Source organism: Syngnathus floridae, chromosome 4 (genome assembly GCF_059516105.1).
Source record: "Syngnathus floridae isolate MCC-2025c chromosome 4, RoL_Sflo_1.0, whole genome shotgun sequence".
In the NCBI taxonomy this organism is placed as follows: Eukaryota; Metazoa; Chordata; class Actinopteri; order Syngnathiformes; family Syngnathidae; genus Syngnathus; species Syngnathus floridae.
Window position 1 is genome coordinate 14,695,501 of NC_142416.1, and position 25,918 is coordinate 14,721,418.

Here is a 25,918-nt window from a genome sequence, read left to right on the forward strand (position 1 = left end):
TTCACAACATTTGGATCTTATTGTTCTTTCCATAATTTAAAGACATTGTGTCATTTAAATATCCACACAATAACCTGCAATAAGTTGAGTCAACCAAGCCAGCAGATGGGATTGTACACTTTGTTTGAAAAAAGTTCTGCTACATCATACTGTTTCATAGAATACAAATAGGAATATACAAGAAAGATTCAACGAAGGAGCTCTCATGCATAAATAGGGTCAAAGTTCTTACCTAGTACTTTTCCACTTAAGCAACTGGAACTAGTAGGTGTGTGGCTCTATGTAAAGTTATTTGAAGGTCATGCTGAGCGTGTGTGTGTGCGTGTGTGCGTGTTAGTGTGGTTTCTCGTACATTGTAATTGGCTTTTGATGAGTGAGAGATCAAATCCAAACTGATTATCATCGGGAACACACATGCACACGCACACCCACACACGCACACACACGCACGCATACGAGGTTGTCATTGAAGTCGAGCAAAAAATTAGACTCATCCCTGAGTGTTCACATGGAAACATCTATGACCAGTAGCATATTTTAGCAATACTGTAATTACAATAAATATATTAGATTAGATTGGAACAATGTGACACATTGGAACAATAGACCTGACTCATTGAATAACTGATAAAGTGAGTATACAACCCGAGAATTAAGACTATGATGCATAAGTGCAATAAGAAAAGCAAGACAGCCTTAAAGCAGCATTGTACAGTTTCCTGTTTAAGATTAGACCTTTATTGAGAAAATTCCAGGTTGGCTTAAGCCCACATGACCCGCCATCCCCAGCTGGGCCGATTATTGAATATGGTGTTGTTAACGCACACACACACAAATGTGGCCACACACAAACACAACACGCACTGCACAAAGCAAGCAGAGTCCTGTTGTGAGGCGACAATGATGACGCGTGTTGGACGGGATAATCTCTCCAGCTGGACTCCCACCCGTGGACAAATGAAGTTCATTTGGATGAAAACCATGCCATGCTTTTTCCACTCACTGATTAAGCCCTTCATTTTCAATGGTCACTGCACTTGATATTAAACCAAATTATGGAAAATAGCAAAAACAAGATTTAATATATTCTTTATAGCTCACTGCTTACATAGCCTATTCCAATATTTTGTAGCTCCCCATTTGTGCTGGAGTACTATTGAAAAATTCCTCGCCCTGCTGGTATAATGGGGGAGTACATCCTGTATTTAAACTACTAATGCCAGGTGACATGTTTACTGATAAATAATGGATGGAAAAAGTCTACAAGCACTGTTAACTTCCTGGAATTTCATGATGCAATACTAAATAAGATCACGATAATCATTTCTAAACTTTTTCCGCCTGCACACTCTCTTAGTGGCCATGTGGCTGTGTTCAGAATCAACACACTTGTACAACCGCATTATCACAGTTGTTTATTTTTATTTATGACCTTAATTTTATTTTTGGGGGGAGTTGTACAGGTCATATTTCACATTAATGGTTTTGTTATTTCACAGAGAGAAGGCATTTGAGGGGTGTGTAGACTTTTTATAACTAAGAAGGAAAGAAAAACCACGGGATCACCATGATGTTGTTGCCTAATGCAGCCTAACCTTTGTACTGAAGGAGATTGTAAACACTGCAATAAATTAAATGGAAAACGTCATTGTTATGAAACATGTAAATTAATCCATGATGCAAAATTAAGGGTTTTGTAGGGTGTGAAAATAACCAACCAGTGCCAGTGCCATGAAAGATTGTTTACTAAACATATGGCAATTATAATCTTTAATAGAAAATTTTTAATTGTGAATAATTGTAATTTATCTATGCCAGCAATGAAAAGTGATGGACACAATGTTTTTTCACTACAAAGAAGAAGGTGTGTAAAATAATTTACGCCTTGTGCTTTGTGTTCAACTAAACAAGCCAAAATTTAAAAACTGTGAATCTGAGTTAAGTTCCTTTCCGTTTATACGGTGTATACTTTTTGTTAGCCTCCTTGGAATTTTGGATGGTGTGCTGTGGAGCTGCGGACAGCAGGTGGCAGAATCGCTCTTATTTGAGACCTTGAGTGGGAAATTTCAACAGGAGACAAAAAAAAAACTTTTGTAAAGATAATATTTTTCGCGTACTATAATCAACACAGAGACATTCTTATATTATTTTTTTTAAATTGTTGGCGTACATTTATTAGAAATCTCCTGCATGACACGGTGTGGTCTAATAAGCATCTCTGACTGCAGCAAAATTAGGGTAAACAAAATTTGCCATTGGCAGTACAGTTCCATTGTACACAATTTCCAACTGCAACACACAATTTGAACAGTTCCTTTATAGTTCCTAAATGCATTTTAATATAAAAATATAAGTTTTGTATGTAATTTCATCAGATTTTGTATTAATGTGAGTGTTGTATTTTTCAAACCAAAAATGCAGACATGCATGTATCACTGCAAGACAGATCAGTCAGATCTCTCATCATTATGTTCTCTTTTAATGGGTTGAAAAATTAAGAGTAAGTAATATGTTTACAAATTAAAATATCCAAGATCTACCTGATAAAAAATAAAATAAATAATATAATGTATTGTGCTCTCTCTATCTGAAATGGTAGTTCTTCTGCTCATTATCATATTGTTGCCATGGCATTATAAACTCGAGCGACCACGTTCCAGCACTTGATCATGCACAGCAGAGGAAAGGAAGGTTATTAAACAGGACAGTGCGGCGAAGGACTACTTTTAGGCAGACAAGTTAGTTTGTGACAACTCTCAATGGTCTCTAGCTCTATAGAGAAAAGCTGAATGGAGGAAACGTGCTGCTCTGCCGAGAGGACTGTGGATGACAAAGGTAAAAGTCTGCTATAGGATTTTAAATAGCTCATCATCACTTATGCAGATTACACTAATCTCCTGTAGCCTCTTCTTCCAGAACCAAAGCTTCTCCTGCAGCACTGACTGTGCTCACAACAACAAAAAAAATCTTTAATATTCATGCATTTTCATTTTTGCACATTTGGTCCATTCCAACTATTCTTGACGGCTGTAAAAGCCGATTGGACCCACAATGTTTCTCTGCATTAATATTAATCCACTTTAATCAGAAGTGAGTGGATTTTGGAATTTAATCCTCATTGTCAAGTCATGTCATCAATACTGTGGTGCGTGTGTGTATGTCATGAGTGAGGCAGGTCACAAAGACTGTGCTGACCATTACTAATTAATGCCACAGGAATCCAAGAGTGTGTTTAATTGCAACAGCAAGAGCCCAATTACCCTCAGCAGCCTGCAGACTGAGTCTTACACTCACAAACAACTAAAGGTGGATTATTTAAACCACAATAATCCGAGTCCTCGGGTTTCGCTCACTTAACAAACAATAGTCGTAATTGCTCACGTGGTTAGTAAAAGTGAAATGTCTTACATCTCAGTCACCTTCCACATTCTATCTTTGTCCACTCTGCATAGCTCCACTAAGGATGTCAAACTAGAGGAATAGTCAACTCGTGTCAAAAGCTAATGGAGGCCAAGGAGGCACTCGCCTCTCGTCCACTTGGTGAGATCGAGCTGAGGATAATTCATTATTCACTATAGATCAAATCTACGTATGATCGATGACTATTGATGTATAAAATATTGTGAATAGGCAAAAGGAGAAGTGTGAGGGTCTTAATAAATGCATGGTTGTGCAATTCAGAAGTGAACCATGATTTATTTATATATGTATTTATTTATTTTCCCACCCAAAGTCATCTCTAGGCTAAACTCCAGCTCACACAAGAAAATGATGCTTTACCATGCATTGTCATCACATCCCTCTTCTTTTATTCTGCCACTTCATCCTTGTCTTTATTCTCCCTAGGTATCACCCTCTCCGACATCCCTCCTCCATCAGACCAAGCTTTCCTGCAGGCGGCGGCCATCTTCCAATATCTACGTACGGAGAAGCCGCTAAGGCATCGGTTTCTGAGTTATGAGAAGAAGACGGACACGCTGTCTCTGCCAGGAGGCGGAGACAAGAGAATTGAGCATCAGGCCTTTCAGCTAGCCTTCAGCACTCTCAAATGTACATCAAATTAGGATAATATCCTATATATACCTTTTTATAAGTTTCTTTTATAAGCAAATCGAATATTTAAGCATCAAGTCTGAAGAGAACATGCCACATTGGTCTCATTTTGAAATCCAGATGAGTAGAATTACATTTTGGTTGTATTTAGATGTTGTCATAATTCTTACAAAAATCCGTTTAAAATGCCATAACAATAAGACTCCCATTATGTTAAGGTTTGCCCTATCAAACTAGCATTGCAAAAAAACTTGTTAATATATCATCAACAGATTTGTAATGTTTGTAAAAAAAAACAAAAAACAGCCATAATAATAGTAAATCAAAATAATGAAAACATATCTCAATATGATACAGTGCAGATGTACACCATTGGAAACCTAACCACCATTAATTTAAAATCAATTAATCTAATTTTGATTCAGCTCTTGTATTGAGCGCTTGTACCTCATGTAGCCAGTGAGTGTATGTTCTTCAATAACGATTTACATGTTTTTTTGCTACCAGACCAAGAGTTACTGGAGGAGATGCTGATGGACAGCCACTTCCACATGGCGCAGAATATTGTGAGTCCCATACTGTGTGACGAAAAGTCCAAACACAATTTTAACGATAGTCTCACTGACCATTAAACTGCCTCGTAAGATAGCTGTGCGTTGTCGGTCTCCACCATATAAGAAAATGGGGGGGAAAGAAGGATGGACTTAAAAGGCCATTTGTATTCACATCTGTGTATATCGTCGACCCAGTTACAGTTGTCAAATGATGGATTGGTAATGGAGGCAACTGGGAGTCTGTAAATGACACAATAAAACATGTCTGAGGACACATCCACAGACAACGAGAGTGTGTAGGAGAAAGCAAACGACTGCATTGAGGAGCGTGAGTGAAACGAAACTAACAAGCTGATGGGCCGTAAAAGTGACAATCAAGCACACCAGGGAGGTAAAAGTTGAAGAAAAATAATAATAATGGCGACTCCTCACAGAATCACGGAAAACAAAAATACAGTGCACATCATTGCAATCCATTGGAATTAAATACAAGAGTTATATCCAAAACTTCACAATAGATTTTTTTTTGTTTGGTTACCCTGAAAAAATTATCTGGGCCAACAATCGTAACCTGTTCAACAATTACAATTGCAAATCCAACTCAAATTGATCTTCTTTTCAGCCGAATGGCCTCCTGCCACTAGCAATGGTGATGCTATGTGACTTCCGTGATCGGAGCTTTATGCCGCGGGAGCGTTCGACAAAGGAAGGGGACGAGCCTCAGCAAGAAGTGAGAGATCTTGAAAGCAGGCTACACAAGTGCGTATGCGATGAAGCATTTACATCTGACAATCCAAAATGTGTCTAACGCATGCACGCTTGCGTGTCAGGTGTAAGACCAAGCTGGCAGCCTCTCTGGCACGCTGCAGGGTCAAACACAGCCTGCGGAGTATTTCTTGCATTTTGTCAGAGCCCGTGAGGAGCAAACAACAACAAGCCAGACGTCTTCCTCTTTACGCATGGGTCAACACTCTCAAAAGCAGGTCCAACTTGACTTCAATGTCAGATCCACACATCAAGTGGAACCGTAAAGAAATTACTGTCCACCCTCAATAATCACTTTTGATTGTTAACAGCGTGGAGAAAGTATGTGAGGAGTTGCAACTTTGCGGGATGTCCGAGGTGGACCATGTGGCTGAAGTCGGTGAAACTGCATTCAGTAGAGACCCCCTCTGTCTCGACACATTCATCCTTCCCCAAAAGTTACTCGGTTCCCAGCAGCTCAGACACCTCACTGCGACACACATACTTAACATACAGGTAGTGACGTGTGTGTGCCGGACCATTAGTAAATCTAAGCTAGCATTCAATGGAGACCCCAAAGAGCAATTTTTTTTTTCTTTTGTATGTCAGAGATGTATTTGGCTCAACTTGCTGTTGAACACAAACAAAAGGAAATGTGAGCAAAAATATTGAACAAGTTAAACATTTGTCGGCCCTTTTTTAAAGTAGGTGAAAGAGGCAAAATGACTCTTTTTAGTTGCAGTGCTGAGTCTAATATTTTGACCCATGACCCTGACAAGTAGTTTGGATGAGGTTTGTTGATGTCCAGTTTTTTTCTTTTTTGCCACTATATGAGTGAGTATGACAAAAATACTGTGACTGATGCGATTTTGAAGTTGAGGTATAATGACGGGATTTATTATTAGTAGCATTTTTTTGATAGTTTCTCCTGGTGAACTTGAAATTAGGTGAGAAATGCAGATAAAAATATTTTGGAACAAAAAAAGACACTTGGCCATAGTGTGAGTTTGTATTCACGACTCACCGCGCTGTTGTGTGCCTCTTTGCAGGACAGGAGCACAAGTTTGGTAGTGAGCGCATTATGCCCCCTCTTATTCAACGGCACCGACGTCCTGGTGGTGGGTTCCTTCTCAGCCTTAACTGTGGCCCACGTGGCCATCGTGGCGACCGCTATGTCAGTCGGCGTGCTGGTGTGTGGTGGTGATCACACTGCATCTCAACTTGAGGACCTACATGAGCTACTGAAACACATGGACGTGAAAAGTGAGCAATAAATGAGGTAGAACGTGTAAGTAAATATAAAATAGATCTCGATGTGAGGCTCAAACCTTGCAGATGTACGTGTCCTCACTGAAGCATTCTTCAGTCTGGATGAGTGGGACTGTGGGATTGAGCGTTTAAAGGTCATCGTGGTGTTTCCTCAATGCTCGTCGTCTGCCCTCAGTGATCCTGTGGACATCATCCACCGTGAACATGGAGGTGTGCAATTATCCTCAATGAGAAGGCTATGGATAAATGCTTAGATAGACATTTCTGTTTTCTTGACAGACTGGAATCTGCTGCAGGACCTGTCTCGTGGTTTCATGTCCCAGAGCAACATAAGCAAACTTACAACTCAGCAAGAAAGACTACTGGCCCGCGCTCTAACCTGTAAACACACACACACACACAAATCAAGATGGATGAGATGCAATGACTTGAACAATCAGCCAAGCTTGCAGTGCTATATGCCATAATAATAATAATAATAATAATAATAATAATATGATAAAATAAAATAATAATATTCTCTCTCCAAGCATGAATACATTTATGCTTTTGCATTTATATGAATATAAATATGCCTTCCTTCTTAAGAATCTGCCCGCAACATTTGCACAACACACCTCAACTATGTTAAATGGAACAAACCCCATTGAGTAAATGGTATGCCATAGTTCTATTTCCTAATAATTTATCCTTGTCGTCGTTCTTTCCAAGTCCCACAGGTTCAGACCGTGCTCTACTGCACACGTTCAGTGTATGTCGAGGAAAATGAGCAGCTTGTTAATAGAGTGTTGGAAAAAACACACACTCCCTCCAGACTGCGGCCATTCAGGTAAACGCACAATCATGTGGGTCTGTCACTAATTTGTGTTTCAATAGCTAGTTTTTACTATTTCTAATAATAAAATAAAATACAATAACAAGTAGAAGAAAGACAACCCAAGTCAAGGCCAGACGCAGCGAGTAGTTTAAATGCAGATATGTTGTCCCTCCTTCCATGCCAAGTGTGTGCAACCATCTACAGGGAAGTTCTTCTGCCTTTGGCTTCCTCACATTTCGCTTCAAGCGGCGTAATTGTGATTTCACGGCTAGTTGGATTCTGTCACTCACGATGCATTTTGCCTTCAATACAAAACCTTTGGGCACACATTTAAACTGAAAGTGATGGGGCGGTCACCTTAATAATGGATTTTCTCTAAGCCATAGAAGAAAAATGTGCTTGAGATGAGGGAACTGTTGAATTTTTCCGTTTTTTGCTTGACGTAACTTATTTGCAGTCTATAGTGACACTTACTTTTTATATGTACATTTAAAGCATGTTCCAATATATTTTTACCTGTCATGTGACTGCTGTTGCTTCCTCAGGGTGAATGGACCTATTTTCCCTGAAGACACTCGGTCTGGAGACACAGCAGCCTGCAAGTTCTTCAGGTTGGAACCCTCTCCGGTCACCAACGGCTGCTTCGTGGCCCGTTTGTCTCGCAAGGTAGACTGTGAAGCGTGTGTGAAAAAGACAAGTAGAACAGACCTGAGTTGAAGTAATGGCTTTCCAGGCAGATCCAACTAAGGTCGAAACGGTCCAGGAAGTGCTGGCGAGGGCAGTGGCCAAAGGTCTCCTGGATGGAATTTTCCCTGGAGAACCAAAGACAAAGAAGGAGAACAAGAAGAATCCTGCGGGACATTCAGACCAGGAAAAGGACAAAGTTGAAGGAGAGCTTGAGGGGGACGAGGATGGAAAAGCCGGATGCAAGAGGAAAGTGCTGAAGAAAAGACGTAAACATAAGATCAAGTCCAAACACGCCAAGGTGATCTCCGAGCAACATTCAACTGGCCTCAAGAAGAGGAAGAAGAAAGTCACAACCCAGACGCATCACAAGAAGCGTAAAGTGAAAAGCAAAGCAAGAAAGATCCCTCGGCTGACACTCAAGCTGATCTCCTCCACTAAACCTTTCAACCACGTGTTTGATGCAGCAGCCAAGCTGGAGTCATCCGTAGCCTCTGCTAAAAAAGATTCCCCTCCTTACAGGCCGCAGTCCAACAAGGCAAATGCAAGACCGGCAACTACGAGTAAAGAAGGACGTTTAGTGAGGAGCTACATGGAGGAAATGGCCACCGAAGAGGCTATCATGTCAGATTTGGTCCTTTCGCTCACCTGCAGCTCTATGAACAGCGAGAGCGACACGTACCTCAAGCAGACTTCAGCCTCCACATCCCAGCAAGCTCAGAGGTCTACATCGTCATCATCTTCGTCAAGTTTTAACTTCATCTAATAACAAAACTGCATCAAACATTTTTACAGAGTAATTATGAACAAAAATAAATCATTTAAAATGTCAACAAATGTATTTTGCCAGTCACGTTAAAAAGAAAACATGAATACTGCTCATATTGTAATTTCTCACTATCATAATCACGCACATTGCCACCAGAGCTCTCTGACCATTGGTTGCTGCCATTAAATGCTTTAGAGTGGACGTGTCATTGCAGGTGACATCGTAGTTAGCGTCTTCACTCTAGTGGTAAAATAATTTAGCAGTAATACAAAATCAAAATCAGCCACATATGTAGACAGACAATATAACACTCGCTGACATACATTCTTTATCCTCCAAACAACCAATATAACTTTTCATACACATCTGTATTATACTGTCCCCTGGTGGCCAAGACGAGCATACCAAGAGGAGCACAATGTGGGGCTGGGAACTAATTGTTGACATTTTCATTCATTTCACTAGAGAAAAATGATTTTAGATCAAAGTTTTGTGTTACAAACATGGCCAGAGAGCAAATAACTTTTGGGTTGAAACCAGTCAAGTTGCAGATCAGATGCAGACAGATGAGTCCATTTTAAGATGCTGTTTATTCTCACAATTGGTTACATTGATAATGTGTACAAATCGGTGAGCAGCAAACAGGAGCCTACACATCCATTGGCAGGAAATGGAGTGTGTGTTGTTGTTATTGTTTGAGACACTGGGAGTTCTCTGCAACCTCCTCCTCCCCCAGCAGAGAACTTCCAGCTCTTGGTTAATAGTTGCACTTTTTTTTTTTTTTCTTACTGCAAAGCGGAGCCTGTTGGAGCGTTGCGAGCACTGAAACAATAAGTCAAAGTGAGACTTCACCACCCTCCATGAATAAAATCAGTATATACCTTTATAAAATAGAATAAATAAAATAAAAATATTTCTGTTCAGTACATACAGTCTTCTCTCGGTCGTCCTGGGGCATGCAAGGCCTTGTAATGAATCTTGCCATGAAAAGAATGCATAGATAATCGCTTATCAGGCGTCAACTTAATTGACAACTGTGACCAAAAAGTCATTATTTGCTTTCCTCATTTTCTTATCTACAAGTTATATTTTACACTTTGGCCATTTGGTAAGTTCTTAAAAAAAAAAAAAAGAAATAAAAGGCAATCAATAAAATAAAATAAGGCATTCAAAATGAAAGGAATAGCTTATGACAACAATAAATGGCAAATGTTACCTTACATGGAGACTATGTACATACATTTGACAACCTGTTCACATTTCAATCGGACAAAAAAAAATGGCAATGGGAAGAATGTGCTCATTTCTCATAGCGTGTGTTGCATGGATAAGTCAAAACACTTAAAAAAAAACAGTGGGATTTGCTTTTTTCTTTTTTCCTTCTCACAATATGAATAAAATGACAGCAACAAGTATAAAAGCACATTGCCGGGGTCCTGACACTGAGCAGCACGTCTTCCAGCAGCAGTAGCAAGCCCACATTTGCCGGGTGCGAAAGCAGCAGTCTCTCTGTCACCCCACTCAGTCTCGTGCGTCCTCCACCATTATGGCTATCATCCGTCATCATCCGAGTGGCGAGTATGTGAGGGGACGATTCGGGTGACAAGTCACCGCTCGTTTTTTTGTTTTTTGACCGTTTATCTGTCTTTTCGGACTCCTTCGGTGTGTAAAAGCAGCAGTGGTGTACTGGTATTGCCTCTAGTGTAATATTTGTTTAGGAAAGGAAGTTTCATGCGGGATCATGTCGAGGAACGTATGTTTTTTTTTTTTTTTAAATCATGTCCTCGTTCATTGGAGCCATCATGGTCATACTTCCTTAACCAGCGCATTTTACAGTCTTCGGCCTGTTAGGTGTGAGAGCAAGGGGGGAGACCATAGACATAAGTACATAGACAGCGCCTGTAGCAGGTTGACTCGTTTCTCCGAAAAATCTTTGCTTTCGCCATATTGGATGACGCAGACAGATTACTATCAAATATTTTTAGAATGTATTATTCCATCCATTATCCTATCAATTAATCTGACATTTTATTTAGCATGAAAGAGTATAACTGCATCTCTACAACTCTTTCCACACCCAAATGGGCGTCGTCGTATAATTCAGTGCTCGAGGTGATGTCTATGTGGAACTGATGTCTATCGGTGATGCGCCATCAAACGCTGACGACGTAGGTGTAAACAAGCTTGGCCGAGTGTGCGAGGTCATGCTGCAGCACGTGCAATAACGACGGCCAATCGACGCCGTGGCGTCTTTCTTGCCCCGTCCTGAGGGGGATGCGAGGCGCTTCTATGTACACTGTTCACAATTTGCCGTCTCACATTGAAAATACGCTCACACTGATGAGCATGATTGAGTCTTGGGGTTTGCTTTTGGCGAGGGGGGGGAAACATGACCAAACTCCGGAGGGTCTTAGCTGTGTTACCATGGTTACAGGAATCCATGGTACTTTCTGCAGCGATGCGGGTAGTTGGTTACCATGGTGACCGGGTGCAGGGTAAGGCCGGGGAAGTCGGTAGCGCTCGGTGCTTTCCCGGTCACTGCGGTAACTCTGTGACGGGTCGCTTCTGTTTGAGGGTGTCGATGAGGGAGAGGACGCCCCGCTTGACGCTGGTCGAGACCCGGCGGGACACAGAGTCGCCCGGCGGTGACGAGCCGCAGGCCTTCTGGGAAAGCGGCCGCGCCACCAAGCACTTCTGATACCGCAGCTGAGAGGAAGGGGAGGGGTCAATCAAACGGAGTGTATATGACAGCAGAGCGCAGCTCAGCGAGTGTGTATTCGTGTGTTAAAGGGGAAGCTGATCAATCACACTGACTGATGACTCGTGTCATTGTGAATTAGTTGACCAGTGTGAGTGCGCATGTTTGTGTGCCTGTTCTGAGTGTGTAATATCTCAGGGTGCATGGAAGTAATATATAAAACTGTAAATATATGTATACACACAGTTAAATGTCATGGGGAGTGTCCATTTAATTTTTTTTCCCAGGTTCTTTTCCTGCCTTTCTTCTTTGGTTTTGCTTTTTATTTTTGCATCCCTGAAACATCCCTTGCGTCCATTATTTGCTAGACCTTTTGTCCTTTCTTTTTGACCTCTTTTCTGCCTTAATTCCTCTTCTGACCCACATTTTCTGGCATGTCTACCTTCCTGACCTCCTTTTTCCTTCAGGACTTCCTTAAGACACTTTTTATTCATGCAACGTCTTCAAATTAGTAAACCAATTTAAAAAGTATGTATGTACTTTCATCCCACCCTGCCACCCTAGCCAAACTACTCATCATCATCTACATAATATGTCAAATGTCCTGGCAGTGAAATAGATAATTTAGTTCCTCCCTGAATGTTATATTTTCTTTTAAATTAAATTTTTTACATGAAACTTGGATGGAGGGAGATTCCAAACGTCTTTTATGTCTCTTAATTACGAATCAACAAAGTCTGTAACTTATTTCAAGGGCGGCTGCATTTTTTCGTGCCTTGCATCTAAAGTAATTCATCACTCCTGACTTGAGTGCACGCATAATACCCCGAATGCAGCCCTTCCATTTTCTTTTTATAAATCGAATGTAGTAATAGCCCTACAAGGCAGATAACTTTTTATCTTCCCATTTTCAGCATAAGCCACTTTCACGCAGCAAATTGGTGCATGAGAGGCATAAAGCCCATCTCTTTTAGACCCAACTCACAAAAGTGGGGCATGGCTATGTCAGAAGTATGCAATTGCAACAGCTCCTTTCAACAAAAGGGGCCACAAAACAGTTACCTGACATTAACTTGTAAAAGAGAAAATTTTTAATTTGACTACAACAGCCTCATTGTGCATTGGTACATTTTACACAGGGCAGCAAGCTTGGAAAAAATATGTAAAATGCCAACGTGGCACCCGGGGAGAAAGCAGCTAGTTTTTTTCATTGATGTTCCAGAACAACTATTTTATTACTTGTTGGGGTAGTATGCTGATCAGGGAAGAACCCATTAATCCGTTTTGTCATGAGAGCCACACTTTCCCCAATACCTGGAGAATCTTCAACAACTTACCATACAAGCAGCCTGAACAGCCTCAGACACACTTCCGGCGTTGGGTTCGCACCAGAAGACATGACAGTCGAAGCGATGGCCTCCGGCGTCCATGATGAAGGCGAATGTACGCACGTCGTGTCCCACGCCCATGAATGACAGGAAACGTACACGGCACTCCACCAGCACTTCCTCTTCATCCTGGTTGTGAGATATTGTCAATAGTCCCGTTTTTTAAAAAAAAAAAAAAAAAAAAGGTGACCTCTTAATAAATCGGACCACTGGAGCAGATGAGCTTTGAGTGTTACGGCTTAAATCCATAATCTTTTTTTTTTTTTAATGAATAAAGCTGTTTTTATATGCGGTGCTGTTCAATTTTCATTAGACGAGCAACTGACCTTGTCTTTGCTGATGGTGACTGTGGCATCGGCCACATTGAGGGCCACTGGAGTCCAGTCCTCTTTGTTGGAAGAACCAACTAAACTACTTATTGCGCCATTTAGGATGTCCATGCCTGTGATGAGAAGCATAAGTCACATTTTTAGTACAAATACAAACTAACTCTTAATATTTGTCCTGTTCTCCAAATGTTCCCATTATTATTTTTTTTGAATACAGTTATTTATTATGGGTTGGATAACCACCTACCTATGGGTCTGGCAACAGGCATCATTCCGAGGTAGAGCACCTGAAACTTTTGAACCAACTCAGTCTTTGGTGTGGGGAATTCTGCCCATAAGAAAACATAATTAAATAGTATTTGAATAATTTGCTTGGTTTGAATTGCATTTCAAATGGTGAGGTGCCAACCTTGTAAAGGGAGATCTAGTCCCGCCTGAATCCGGTCATGGAGAGAGCCTCCTGCCATCGCTTTGGCATTCTTTCGCTCCGTCATAATCTGAATGTGGTTGAGGGATGGGGTGAAGAAATGGTGAGGCGGGTGAATGCAGTACTTTCTTAATCTCTTTATTATATATATAAAAAAATAATATGTTTCGCTGGTATTCTACAGAATTAAAGAGAATAAAAAAGATATGCCTCGTCTTACCCGGGAGCAGATCTCATGGAGGCTGGTGGCAATAGCTTTGGCGGGCGTGTCACAGCGGAACACATGACATTTTAGGATCCTTGTATTTTTATCTCGTGCCACGTATGCAAAATCCCTGTGAAGAAAATAGTACAGTAATTTTGTGAGCGCCAGTCAAACAAGAAACACATCACACGTACAGGAGGCAAAAATGAATGATGAATTGAATTTCTTTCACTTGAGTTCTAAGTGCTTCCATTCATCTAGGAAGACCTTCTAAAAGATTCTGAATTAATCAAGATTATTAATGTTAAAGGATCTAATAGAGGGCTTGGGTCACAATCCAGTTTCTAAGTTGGTAGCTTGCAATTTTTTACACAAAGTGCCACCACACCAAGTATTACCATCAAAACATTAAAATATAACCGCATAGTAGGCCTAAGTGTTGATATAAAAAAAAAAAAGGTTGTAATGCTTTTGCTTTTTTTATTGACTGTTGTTGGTCTGAAAATTACACAAACACACCACCCAGGTAAAGATCGATAACGCAGCATGACATGAGCGAGATGAATAAAGTAAGACGGCAGGACTGAAAAGAGGGAATAGATGATCATAAGGCAACAGGAAGGAGCGAGCAAGGAATTGGACCACTACTGAGAAAAGAAACAGCATGAAATTCACAAACATGCCAAGACATTTACTCAAGAAGGCTACACTGCAATAACCTCCTTGGAGGTTTTTTTTTTTTTTTCCTCAGTTCGTTTGACGACAGCGGAAACACAAATCTGCCCGTTAACAAGCAGAAAGAGTCTGGCTCCTCGGGGATGATCTTTTCATTCCTCTCTGTCTGTGTGCATACTGCAAAAACATGCTTGTAGGCAGAAAAGGACACAAGGGGGTCACCCTCATTTCCTTGATGTCTACAATGTGTTTGTTTCATACACAGTCATTTTGAAGAGGCGCAGAGGAAATGAAACAATAAGAAATGACAAAGATGATATTGAGATGCAAAAGAAGAGAAGAGGAATGCGATTACCTCTCTCTGTATCCACGGAGGCCGGGAGGGAAAGCGAAAAGGTTAGCAGAAGATAAAGAGTTTTTAAATTACTAAAAAAAGCGTCCAGATGTTAATGGCACATTTGAATCTTAAAATAGTTGATGACAAGGACAAAGACAAAGTTTGAATACATGCAACTTTATAGCAGGTTCTGACCTTGATCACATTTAGTTCAAATCTTTTAAACTTCTTTTTCAAACTAACTTTTATAGGGGATACTTTTATTTGATAAGATAATGTCTCAATAATAAGTCGCCAGTTATTCTCGCATAAAGACAAAAATGAAAAAGAATGAATAACATTTGATAAATAATGATACTTGTTGAAACTTCTTGGCTATGGGGCGAGAATGCATTGTATGGCTTCTGTTACCATGACAACATGGGTCAAGCTGGGGCGAGGACTGCTCAGAGGTTTTTGGTTTTAAAAGTAGTCAAACAAGTATTTATTTAGTTGTTTAATTTAACACTTTTTTTTATGTTTCCTTTATTGCATCTTTACATGTACTATCCATGTGTGGTAGCACCCTAGAAACTCATTGTTACAAAAAAAAAAATCCAAAAGTTGTGAACACGCAAACCCAGTGAACAAGAAATAAATCCGAGCCTGTGAAAACACGTCATTAGAGGAAAAATCAAATCGGAGAAATTTACAAGCAAAACATGAAAATCCTCTGGAATAAAGTTGTTCAGTGAGAAGGAAGAATGGTGCCAAAGGGAGCTATTGATGCAAGCCCATTTATATAAATGTAGAAGAGCTGAGTCGGGAGAGGAGAACATAGACAAAGACAAGGTTCACTTGAATCACTCAGGTGTCAATATCCAATACAGTCCCAGCATCTCATGCCAATGCTCCTAAAAATGTCAAGGGTCATTTCTATTGCGAGAATGAGTTTCACGGTCCGTGGGAGGAGTGGCAGCTGATACAGAGAACTCACACTTTGTTTTGAATGAAAATAAAATATTTACAACCGTAATGGCTTGCATTTTGTATCTCTCATAGCAACAGACCTCATTGAGTACAAGTTCCTGTAAGAATAAAAAGACCTACATGCACAGTAACTCTCCATCTGGTCTGCTCATTTTGGTCCCTACTACTATTTTATAAAATAAAAAACAAAAATGTAGATAAGAATACTCACAGTGGTTTTGTTCCCCTGTTTTAGGAAGAAATCTTTGAGATGCTCTGCTTATGAGTGTCTGCATGCTGCAGACCCAGTGAGTAGTAAAGCAGACCTCCCCCCCTCTTTCAGCCTTATCCCCCTCTCTCTTTCTTCAGTCAACCCCCTCCCCTATCCTTCCCTTCCGAGCCGCCTCTTCCTCCTCCCTCTGATGCAGTTGACTGAGATGTTATCACTTCTCCAAATAAGAATTCTACAAATAAAGGTTAAGAACATGCGGAGCACAAGGTCGATTTTTCTCACGCCTTTGAATTGTGTGTGTGTTAGAATGTGTGTGTATGTGTGTTCTCTGCAGTCGTGTGAGTGTTGTGGCAATGTTGCCATGACAGCATGAAAACCCCAGTGCCTTTTTTTACTGTAACGGCAATGCACAAATTAATCAGTTATAAATTGGGGAAAATGGATGGCTGCCAAAATTTGTGAATTAAATCTTTTGAGCTATTGCGCAATCTGAGCATCTGCACTGGATTTTTTTCCCCATGTGAGGGAGTAGTTCTCTAAAAATGGTCAGGAACCGTGAGACCATATTATATTCTTATCGTAGTTCAAAACAAACACATTAAAAGTTAAAGTTTGTCAGCCTTTTTTTTTTATTACAAAATACAATTTGTACTGAAATGAGTTTGTGTCAATTTAATAATATTTTATTTGATTTATTGTTTGTTTTTGTTTTAAATGCAAACTGTTTTAAAAGTTTTATGTGTTTAAACATCACTTTGCATTTCTTTGGTTCTGGGAATTTGGTACATTATTCAAATTCATACATTGCTTTCCTTTAGTAGGATAACAATATTTATGGTACGCAGAAACATTAGTTTTTTCATGGAAACCATTGTGCAGTATTTTCTAAACCACAAATCAATGCAAAAAGATAAAGGAAATGTGCTATTTTGATATCGTTTAACAAGTCGGCCACATAAATCAAATCAATTCCCTCAAATCTTTGCTTTACACAAAGCTGCCCTCTGTTATTGTCATTTATTTTATACATCCCTTTTTATTACTGAATTAATTGGCAGACTGTCAAATACAGTTAGTGTCTTCCTGTGGGACACAGCACCCTCTAGTGGTTATCTTCTGTCAGCAATGAACAAAGAGGTGAAAGTAAAGGAAGGGCAGCTGGTCTGTGGTGTCTTTCTGTCATAAATAATTAAAACGGTAATTCCGCCTTTCCTTTCACACAATGCTTTGTCATAACAAAACGAATTTTCATCAAGTCCCTATGTCAATTATTTCACGACCTTGCTTTATTAGTTAAAGTACTAAAACCTTGAGAAAATATGCAACAAATGAACCACTAGGAAAACACGGTATTAAGAAATATTAGAGCATGGGTCTGCTATAGGTTGGTCTTGTGTTGCCACGGTAACCTACCTGCCATTATCGCGGCCAACACCCCAGACGCGGATACTGGCGATTGGCTGAGAGTGAAGGACACTGCGGTCCATCGGGTCCACCAGGTTCAACATATTATTCTCCAGCAAGAGGTACATGTCCTTCCCCTACGCACATGAACACACACATTTATAAGGCATGCATTATAAGCGTTCACAAGCAGTGGCAGCGACAGGACCTGGATGGAGAACGACCTTCTTTACATTACGTCACTTCATTTGTCTGGCTCTCAATGTGGATATAAAAGTGCCACAAAACATTTGACAAGCTCCCTCACCTCGCCCCAGATGCCGACTGTGTCTCGGATGTCGTTTTTAGAGTAGGACAGCTGTCGTATGCAGTTGTTTACAGCCACGCTACTCTTGCCAGGGGCCAAGTCCTCCTCAGCCATTTCCACCCATCCCAGAGAGCGGACTGCAAAACACTGAGATGCACACAGACAAGGAGAAATAAGATGATTTTGATGTATATACATCGTGTTAAAACAAAAGGTCACGTTTCTGTAAATGGAGTCACGTGTCACGGGTAAATTCATGAATCCGTGAGGGTCTTTTATTCATAGTCAAAAAACATTAATTTATGGGAAATATTGCATTTTTAATGATAAAATGTTTTATTCATGTACACTAATGAAACTTAAGAGTCATTTTTCACTTGAGGACTTAATTACCACGCCATCAATTCCACTAGTTAGTTTCAAGACACGTTAAGCTCATAAAGCTCCAAAAGTAGTACATGTAGAGTAATTATCATCCAACGAGAAAAACGGCCATGTCGACATACCTGACAGAGTGAATTTATTTCAAAAGTTTATTTTAAAACAGGACATTGTGGCATGCGCTAACCTTTCATATTTACATTCCCTGTGATAGTTGTAACAAACGCTGACGCAAATGATGTCAATTCACAATGTAATCAGACAGAGACAAATGTTAATCTTGGTTGAAACAGATAGGAGACAGCAAACAGAGCGAGCCGCGTCGCCATCAAATATTTATTGCCCTTTCAGACAGGACTCTGTCACCTTGTCCAACCCAATCCAACAAATAGTCACGATCCCAAACAATAGAGATGACCGCCTTGCAACCTTTCTCTAGATTATTTGGAGCAATTAACATTTAAAATGTGCCCGACAGCTATCAACATACAAGAGCAAGCATCTCTTGAGACACAAGAGATCCAAGATAAAAACGCAAACACAACAGATGTACCATCTGAAGACTGAGCAAAGTGTGCACTGGCTGACCCAGATTGTAAAGTAGAGCAATGTGTTTTATTTATGGAACACATAGTCCACTCTACATTTTCTATTCAGGGATGTTTGGGTGAGTGGGCCTGTTGAGTGTCTGGCTCACTCTTAACTCCAACACTCATTGCAGGTACACAGGCTATAAAGACTGGCACATATTTGCAAAAAAAAAGGCTCTCAAGTCAGTACGATGAGTCTTGGGATGTGACTATATCAATAATACCTGTACATGCTAATAAGCTCCAGGATGAGTGCCATACAAAAAAAAATCACCTTTAAATTTATGACGTCTGAATGTCACTGCATAGTGACTCTGCATTTGAAGCAGGGGAGGCAGTGCAGCACCACAGCCTGCAGGAGGCGCTCGTTGTCTTTCCAATAAGCATATTATCCACAGACCAGTATTAAAGGAGAGCAAATAACCCCGATTTATAATCCTGAGCGTGCTCTTCATAGAGTAACCTCCTTCAAATCGCACTGTTTGACTTGTTCTCTGCCCAAGGACGGATGGACACGTTCATCATTCAAGCACTCATTTGTTGACCAGACCAGACAGACCACTGTGAGGCTTGTGTTTTTCCTTGGAAGGCAAATCGGTTTGGTTTGAAACAATGACAGGACATCAAAACGAGTTAAACTCAAACTGACATTTGTAGATTTTCCTCTGTCATGCCACCACAAATGTGTAGCTCATTATTTTGACAAAAATTTAAATAATGGATTTAATCGCAGAAGATATTTAAAAAAAATAGTCAGTTCTGCAAGTATACCGTAGTGTCGACCTTTGGCCAAATATGCTGTCATGGCTTCGGACTCAGTAGTGCTGAACATTATTAGCAATGTGTCTGTTTGTTCAACTAATCACATTTCAAACCGGCCTCAGACTACGTCATAATAACGTCAGTAATTTTCCGTTCTCACAGAGCAAATAAATGCAGAGAGGAAAGCAAGTGGCGCCACTGCACTTCCTAACCACTAGGTTGTGCTATCGAACTTGTGTCAAATGCCTCCAACACAGACAAGTCAAACTATTTCTGAGTCTTTACCTTTGATTGTGGGTCACTGTTGCCACTGCTGGAGTCGTCTTCTTCCACTGCTGGACGGTTTCTGCAATAAACGTCAAAAGCAGATATGGAATATAGTGACGATGTCGTGTTGCTGTGGCGACCATTAGCTCCACTGAACACTAATTTACCAGAGAAGTCATTACACTAACAGACATCCACTTCCTGATTGGGAGAGTAAATTTCCTGCTTCATCGGAAGTTATTTAACAGTGATTAAACAGCAGATAGAAGAAACTAACCAGATGTAGTTGGAGCATCAGGTAATTGAGTCACAAGAAAATAATTTAAAGCAATGGGAGGAGGGTTGCAAAAAGTAATGTCAATTTACCTTAACTTTAATGATGCATAACGAAGCGTTGCACCCTCAAACTCCTTTAAACTGGGGTCAGGGTTCACCGTGGCCGCTTGCAAGTCCTGGTGTGTATAAACAATATAGTCAGAATGTAGGAAAACAAGCAAAACACACATAAGACCTTAAAGCCCCCTTCACACATGAAACCACTAATATTGCATGCTGAGGTCATTATCCTTAACCCTCAGGTGCATGAATTGTAAAAGCCTGAGTCAACGATTTTTATGTTGTGTTTTTCCTGTTCTTCGCTTCAGTGCCAATGCCTCACCACTGCCTCAAACTTTCCCCGCCATCCAAGCAGAAAATTTGCTTTCACATAATACGCCAGACTCTTTTCTCCACCTGTCCGGTCCATTTTTTTGCCATCTTACCACACCTACCATTGCTCTGGACAGTTGATTCAGTATTAAAGTCCTCCGCCCTCACTTTGTCTTCTCCCTGTAGCCTCAACTCTTCCTACTTTATCGCTACCTCTCATTCATACGCCACATGTTCTGTTTTAATTCAGCTAATCTTTATTCCTCTCCTTCCAGAGGAAGGAGCTCAGCGCTAATAAACTGATGTACTGCATATGCTTAGTTCCATTTATCCCTTGAGTGTATAAAAGTTAGCAAAGCACTAAAGCGCTGGAAAAAAAAAACCTTTTTGCTTTTTGTACTTTCCGTCATCATAAAGGCACACCACTTCGTACCGCTCTGGCTGTTCCCAAACCTCATTAGAAAAGTTCTGGTAGGCTAATAAATGTCAAACTTGGACACATAGCCATAATCTATTCCCTGCCTTCACCCCCATTTTCTTTTTTTGGTATGAACTGTAGGTGGCACTTATGCAGCAAAAGAAAAGCCTGTATGTTCTTGGACATTTTTACTCAGCAAATCAAGAGAGATGTCTTGTAGAACATTGAGGCTTTTAAAAGCATTTTCCAAAAGTCCTGTCAGTGTGGGTTCCAACAAAATATGAGTAAATGTATTTACTCGACTGCAATTAGTGTCAAGAAAAATGTATTTCTACAAATGCATGTGTAAGAGTTATCAGCAGTATAACTACAAGAGGACTGGAAAAAACAACAGGAACTTGGCTTGCACAGTGGAGTTCCTTGACAATGACAGCGACTACACAGATTCACGTAGCCGCAGACGGCTGACGTTTTAGAACCACCTCTGGGATAGTTTTGAAAAGTCTGGGCCAAGTAAGGCCGTCGTATTGGTGTCAATGAAAAAGCGCCATAAATTCCAACAGATTGAGCAAAGCATTGGTTGGGTTGGATAGTTGATGGTTGCCTTTGTTGGGCTCCCAGTCTCATTTTTACTAAAATCATTTAAATAGACTTGTTAAAAGCAGAATGTCTGAATCAACTTCAAGCTCAAACTGACACTTCAGAGTGCTAAAATCAATGCGTCAAAATATCTGACTGCTCCACCCCTAATTTACAGTGCGCCGATCTTAATGCAATTTATTGTATGTGGAATATTTGGCCAAAAAATCTTGTGTGTGCATGTGGGAGAAGGGCTAAAAGGACAAATGGTTAAACACGACATACCAGCATGCATCCAAAGTGCTCTGGTTGGATGGAGCGACGGCAATGGTGCGCTTATGTGTACAAGGACATGCTCAGACATCAAGTAAAGGCAGTTTGCGTAATATGTGAAAACAGTCTGTGTCAACACATTCATGTCTATGCAGCAGGAAGGTTAAGTGAACAGACAAGAAAGACACACGTTCGTTCGGTGTGCTGCTGAAGCAGCCACGAGACGGTTCTGCTCATCAAGCGTATGACACAATGCTGTGCTCGGCCGGTTGATGTTAGCGCTTTAGCCCGCACATGCTGTCCAGGCAGTTAATGGCGAGCATCATTTATCCACACATTCAGTTTGGGTGGCAATAAGGCTCATTGAATGCATGATACTTGCCTTCCACACCTCACTATCAATCTTTCCGCCAAAATCACCCCACGTGTGTTTCTACAAATGGTGTTTAGAACACAAGTACACATATAGTTGGGGGTCAAGGTTGAAAGGGGGAGTCAGGAGAGAGAGAGACAGACAGAACAAAGCTGTTAACTAACTTGCTCACTGCACACATGGTGTTTGTTACAATGAGGAGAAACTTAAGTTCCTTAATCCCATTGAACATTCACCTTTCCATTTGGAATTAGTAATATATAAAAAAAAACATGACAATCGGCAGGAGTTTCATTGAAAGAAGGGGAATTCAACAGTTTCCCACCTTGTCTTTGTCTTCTTGATGCTCGGGGGTACACTCCTGATCTGACATCCCCTGTAGCGATGTAGAGCGAGGCTGGACAGAAAAACGGCATAAAATTCAATACGCTATCTGGACCAAATTCCAAAAAGAAGAATGTGATTAAAATAGTTCTGAACATGTTACAAAAAAACAGCTGTGACACACATACGCGACTCATTTAATTTTTCCTCATGTCCTCGTTACTGATCAATAACTAGGGTGGCTCAAGAAGATTGAAAAAAAGTCAATAAATGAATAATCCACAAATTCTCATTTTCTATCCTGTGCTAGTCAAGCATATCAAATACAGAGCAGAGATGTGGAATCATACTAATTCAAACATCCGCGCCAATGGCCCGGGCGTGAAAACCTTCAAATTGCTTTTTGAAATTTACATTAGTATGCTAACAATGTGAAAAGAAGCAGCTTAATGTGGCGTGCACATGATGGTGCATTGAAATGCAAGGCAGTAAACATTGACACCTTCACCAGATGGATGTTCTTGTGGCCCATCTCTCTGCCACATCAGTCAATCCCATCTAAGTCAATGTTTTATCTACCAGCAGCAGCTCTCTATCAATCTACTTTCCTCTTTGTGACTATCCATCATTCCGCATGACTGACTGATTGATTGTCTCACTCGTCTTGTATTCACGGGATTATTGACCGTCTTCTCCCTGCCTTGCTCTCAATGCTCGCTTGTCTTGTTAGGTTGTTTCTTGTTGTCGGGTATACAGGAAACTATAGATCACGTCATTAGGACTAATTCTCACCGCATGTTCAGACTGTGTCTATCAAGGACAGGAAAAGAGGAACATGCAGGTTCCTTACAAAATAGCAGCTGTTGACAAATCCACATGTGGGCAGGATGTGTTCGTGGAGAGGCTCCACTGAGCTGTCGGAGGTGGTGCTCCCAGAACGGGTGGAGCCCCTGAAGAAGACCTCGGCCTGACATGCCTACACACACAAAAAAGAAAACCGCAGGAAAGAAAAAGTGGTGAGAGTAGTAAGTGTCAAAGGATTTTTCTAGGGAAGTCTTAAAAACACTCACTAAATTATTAATTAAAAAAAAAAGGTGTAAAAGCTGTAAAAAGCAAACCACAAATATGTGGGAGCCTACTGTCAGCAAACAAAATAAAAGCCCCAGCTGTCAGTAAGACGCAATGCAGTAAACTACAAGAAAAAAATCTCAGCATCTTTATATGAGCAAAATTAATGGAGTTCTTGCATTGAATCTTAGATTGTGCAGGTGTACCTAATGATACGGCGGATGAAATTAAAATATCACACATACATGCATGCATAATAATATGTTGGCGAACAATGATGACTATTGGGAACTACTTTCAATTCACTGCATGCAATGTCAACTAATCACATTCAGAAGCTACAATACGACGGCAGTAATTTGTCTCATTGTATTTAAAAATTCTCAAAAGCTTATCTTTCTATCCTATTTTGCAGTAGCTTCATTTGTTTCCTCGAACCAGGTATTATGATTATTTCAAGCACAAAGGAGAATTAAATAAAAGCATTGTCTAAAATAACAGCATTTGTTTGCATTCCCCAGTTTCTCACCTCTTGGTCAGGAGTTGGGGAGGGGCTGAGTGAACCTAGCGACTGTTTACGTGGCGTGGAGCTTGTGTGGACAACTGCCGCCTGGAGCTCTGTCTGTCCAGAGGGTGCGGGGTGGCTGACGGGTTTCTCCCACTGGGTAGCGCCCGTGGGAATGTGCCAGTAGTAGTTACCCGCCATGTCTGTGATCTTTTTCCATCCGGGCGGCAGGTCCGGGTCTGTTTGGAATGACTGTTCATTCCAGATATCTGTTAAGAAAAGGAAAGATGTTATTTGACAGAACGGATGGGTAATTAGCGGTTTGTTTTTCTGGCAAAAGCCATCCAAGGAATAATTTCATGGCAAAACAAATTAACATGTTTTTAGACGTCATTTGTATGGGTGGCTAATGAAAGCAGGAAGCAAACGTAAGCTTGTTTTGCAGAAGATTGCTGCTTGACAACTTTTTCATTATGCGCTCTTACTTGTGCAACATTTTTTGTTTTCCATTGGTGAAACTTGCCAAAACAAGCAAAAAGGAAATGACATCATGCTTACAAACCGCAGCTTGAATGCACCACATGTGATGGCAGAGCACATCTGTTATTTTTATTTTTTGTTTTGCGTCGCTTTTGGTTTGCCCAAAAAGTTTCCTTGATTCATTGCAGATGTCAGAACAAGCTCAGAATTTACAGAGATTTAAACATCTCAGTAGCATAAAGAGCACATCTAGACAACACCAAGCAGATGGCTGATGTAATTTATTTGGCAGTGACACATTTGGAGGAAATACAGCAGGTAGCAAGATGACACAAACGCACACACTGACGTGGTGTAGCGATGAAACAAACTTTAAATCACAGTTATAGCATCTCTTCCAAAAAGTCCCCTCGTCAGAAAGTAGCAAACATTTACACACTCGGCTCTTTATACGATTTTGGTGTGAGTGAACTTCGTGAAGATGCTAAAAACTCCACAAGGTGGTAAACCATCCAAGACTTTATTAGTTACACCAATTAAATAAGATCCAACACAACTTCTATCAAATATTTTGGATTATGGTTGTATTTTGCTGTGTTTTTCCTGATACTTTCTCTCATTTTACTAAATTACTTGACCAAAACATTCTAAACACCTCTCAGGATGACGCAAGGGAGGTCAAGTAGTTCTGGAGAGTGATAGAGAAAGAGAGCGAGACTTTAATATGCTGAGCATGCTGATGAAAGGCAGCATGACGACAGCAGGTGATATGTCACAGTGATGGCCTTAATGGTCTTGGACTAGAATGAAATGCAGGCACTTGCTTGCACACAAACTGGTGTTTTCGTTCGTGTTGTTGAGCCAAAGAAATCACTCTGAGGTTTGAACAAACATCTCCTGGCAAGCCTGTCAGCCCTTACAACAGCCGCTAGATCATTTTACAATTGGCAACTCTATTAGCAGCGTTAAATATGTCCATATTTTTTGGTCTACGCTGATTCCAGTCAGTGGATATAAATTTTGATGTTTTGTTATGGTCTTATTTATGTGCGGACATGCTCACATGCAAGTACACCCTTTCATGCACTTTGAAAATTGCAGAGACCCCCACAAAGCTACAATTGAACCTTGGTAAGGAGTACTCACTGGTTCCTGATAAACTGAAGGACAACGATGGCTGACGACAGAGTAGACCTCGAAATGTCTGTCATATTAAATTATTCACTCCTCACTGTCTCGCCATAAGTTCTACATCAAGGTCCTCTCAAAGTCTGGCGTAATGCTCTTATAGTTTTTTACAAGCACGGGCCTAATGGAAACTAAGGGTGCTCAGAGAGACGTTTGATTATCGGACATCAATTCCAGCCACAAAAATATGGCTTTTGACTTTTCGTCCTCTACCAAAAGAGG

The 25,918-nt window shown here is 40.6% G+C and overlaps 2 protein-coding genes across 3 annotated transcripts in view; one reads left to right on the plus strand and one right to left on the minus strand.

Moving 5' to 3' along the window:
* Positions 1 to 2,789: 2,789 nt before the first annotated feature.
* LOC148399349 (protein NSUN7-like) lies at positions 2,790 to 8,889 on the plus strand. Its single transcript, XM_088372666.1, has 12 exons — positions 2,790 to 2,835; positions 3,766 to 4,050; positions 4,561 to 4,619; positions 5,230 to 5,366; positions 5,438 to 5,590; positions 5,684 to 5,867; positions 6,401 to 6,614; positions 6,687 to 6,830; positions 6,900 to 7,001; positions 7,332 to 7,449; positions 7,983 to 8,103; positions 8,171 to 8,889. Exons 1-12 carry the CDS (start codon positions 2,790 to 2,792, stop codon positions 8,885 to 8,887), a joined length of 2,280 nt encoding a protein of 759 aa, XP_088228792.1. The 3' UTR covers positions 8,888 to 8,889.
* A 572-nt stretch (positions 8,890 to 9,461) lies between these two features.
* apbb2b (amyloid beta precursor protein binding family B member 2b) overlaps positions 9,462 to 25,918 on the minus strand; it is a 35,278-nt gene continuing 18,821 nt past the window's right edge. Inside the window, exons 5-18 of one of the 2 annotated variants that reach the window (XM_088373622.1) lie at positions 24,053 to 24,297; positions 23,306 to 23,431; positions 22,457 to 22,528; positions 22,141 to 22,191; positions 20,207 to 20,292; positions 19,859 to 19,919; positions 17,841 to 17,987; positions 17,543 to 17,670; positions 13,953 to 14,067; positions 13,715 to 13,802; positions 13,553 to 13,633; positions 13,303 to 13,418; positions 12,926 to 13,105; positions 9,462 to 11,596 (exon numbers count right to left, since the gene is read on the minus strand). In XM_088373622.1, coding sequence (XP_088229748.1) covers positions 11,426 to 11,596; positions 12,926 to 13,105; positions 13,303 to 13,418; positions 13,553 to 13,633; positions 13,715 to 13,802; positions 13,953 to 14,067; positions 17,543 to 17,670; positions 17,841 to 17,987; positions 19,859 to 19,919; positions 20,207 to 20,292; positions 22,141 to 22,191; positions 22,457 to 22,528; positions 23,306 to 23,431; positions 24,053 to 24,297 — 1,667 coding nt within the window. In that variant the 3' untranslated portion in view covers positions 9,462 to 11,425. The remainder of the gene's footprint in view (positions 11,597 to 12,925; positions 13,106 to 13,302; positions 13,419 to 13,552; positions 13,634 to 13,714; positions 13,803 to 13,952; positions 14,068 to 17,542; positions 17,671 to 17,840; positions 17,988 to 19,858; positions 19,920 to 20,206; positions 20,293 to 22,140; positions 22,192 to 22,456; positions 22,529 to 23,305; positions 23,432 to 24,052; positions 24,298 to 25,918) is intronic. The other variant, XM_088373623.1, reaches the window with a different exon arrangement.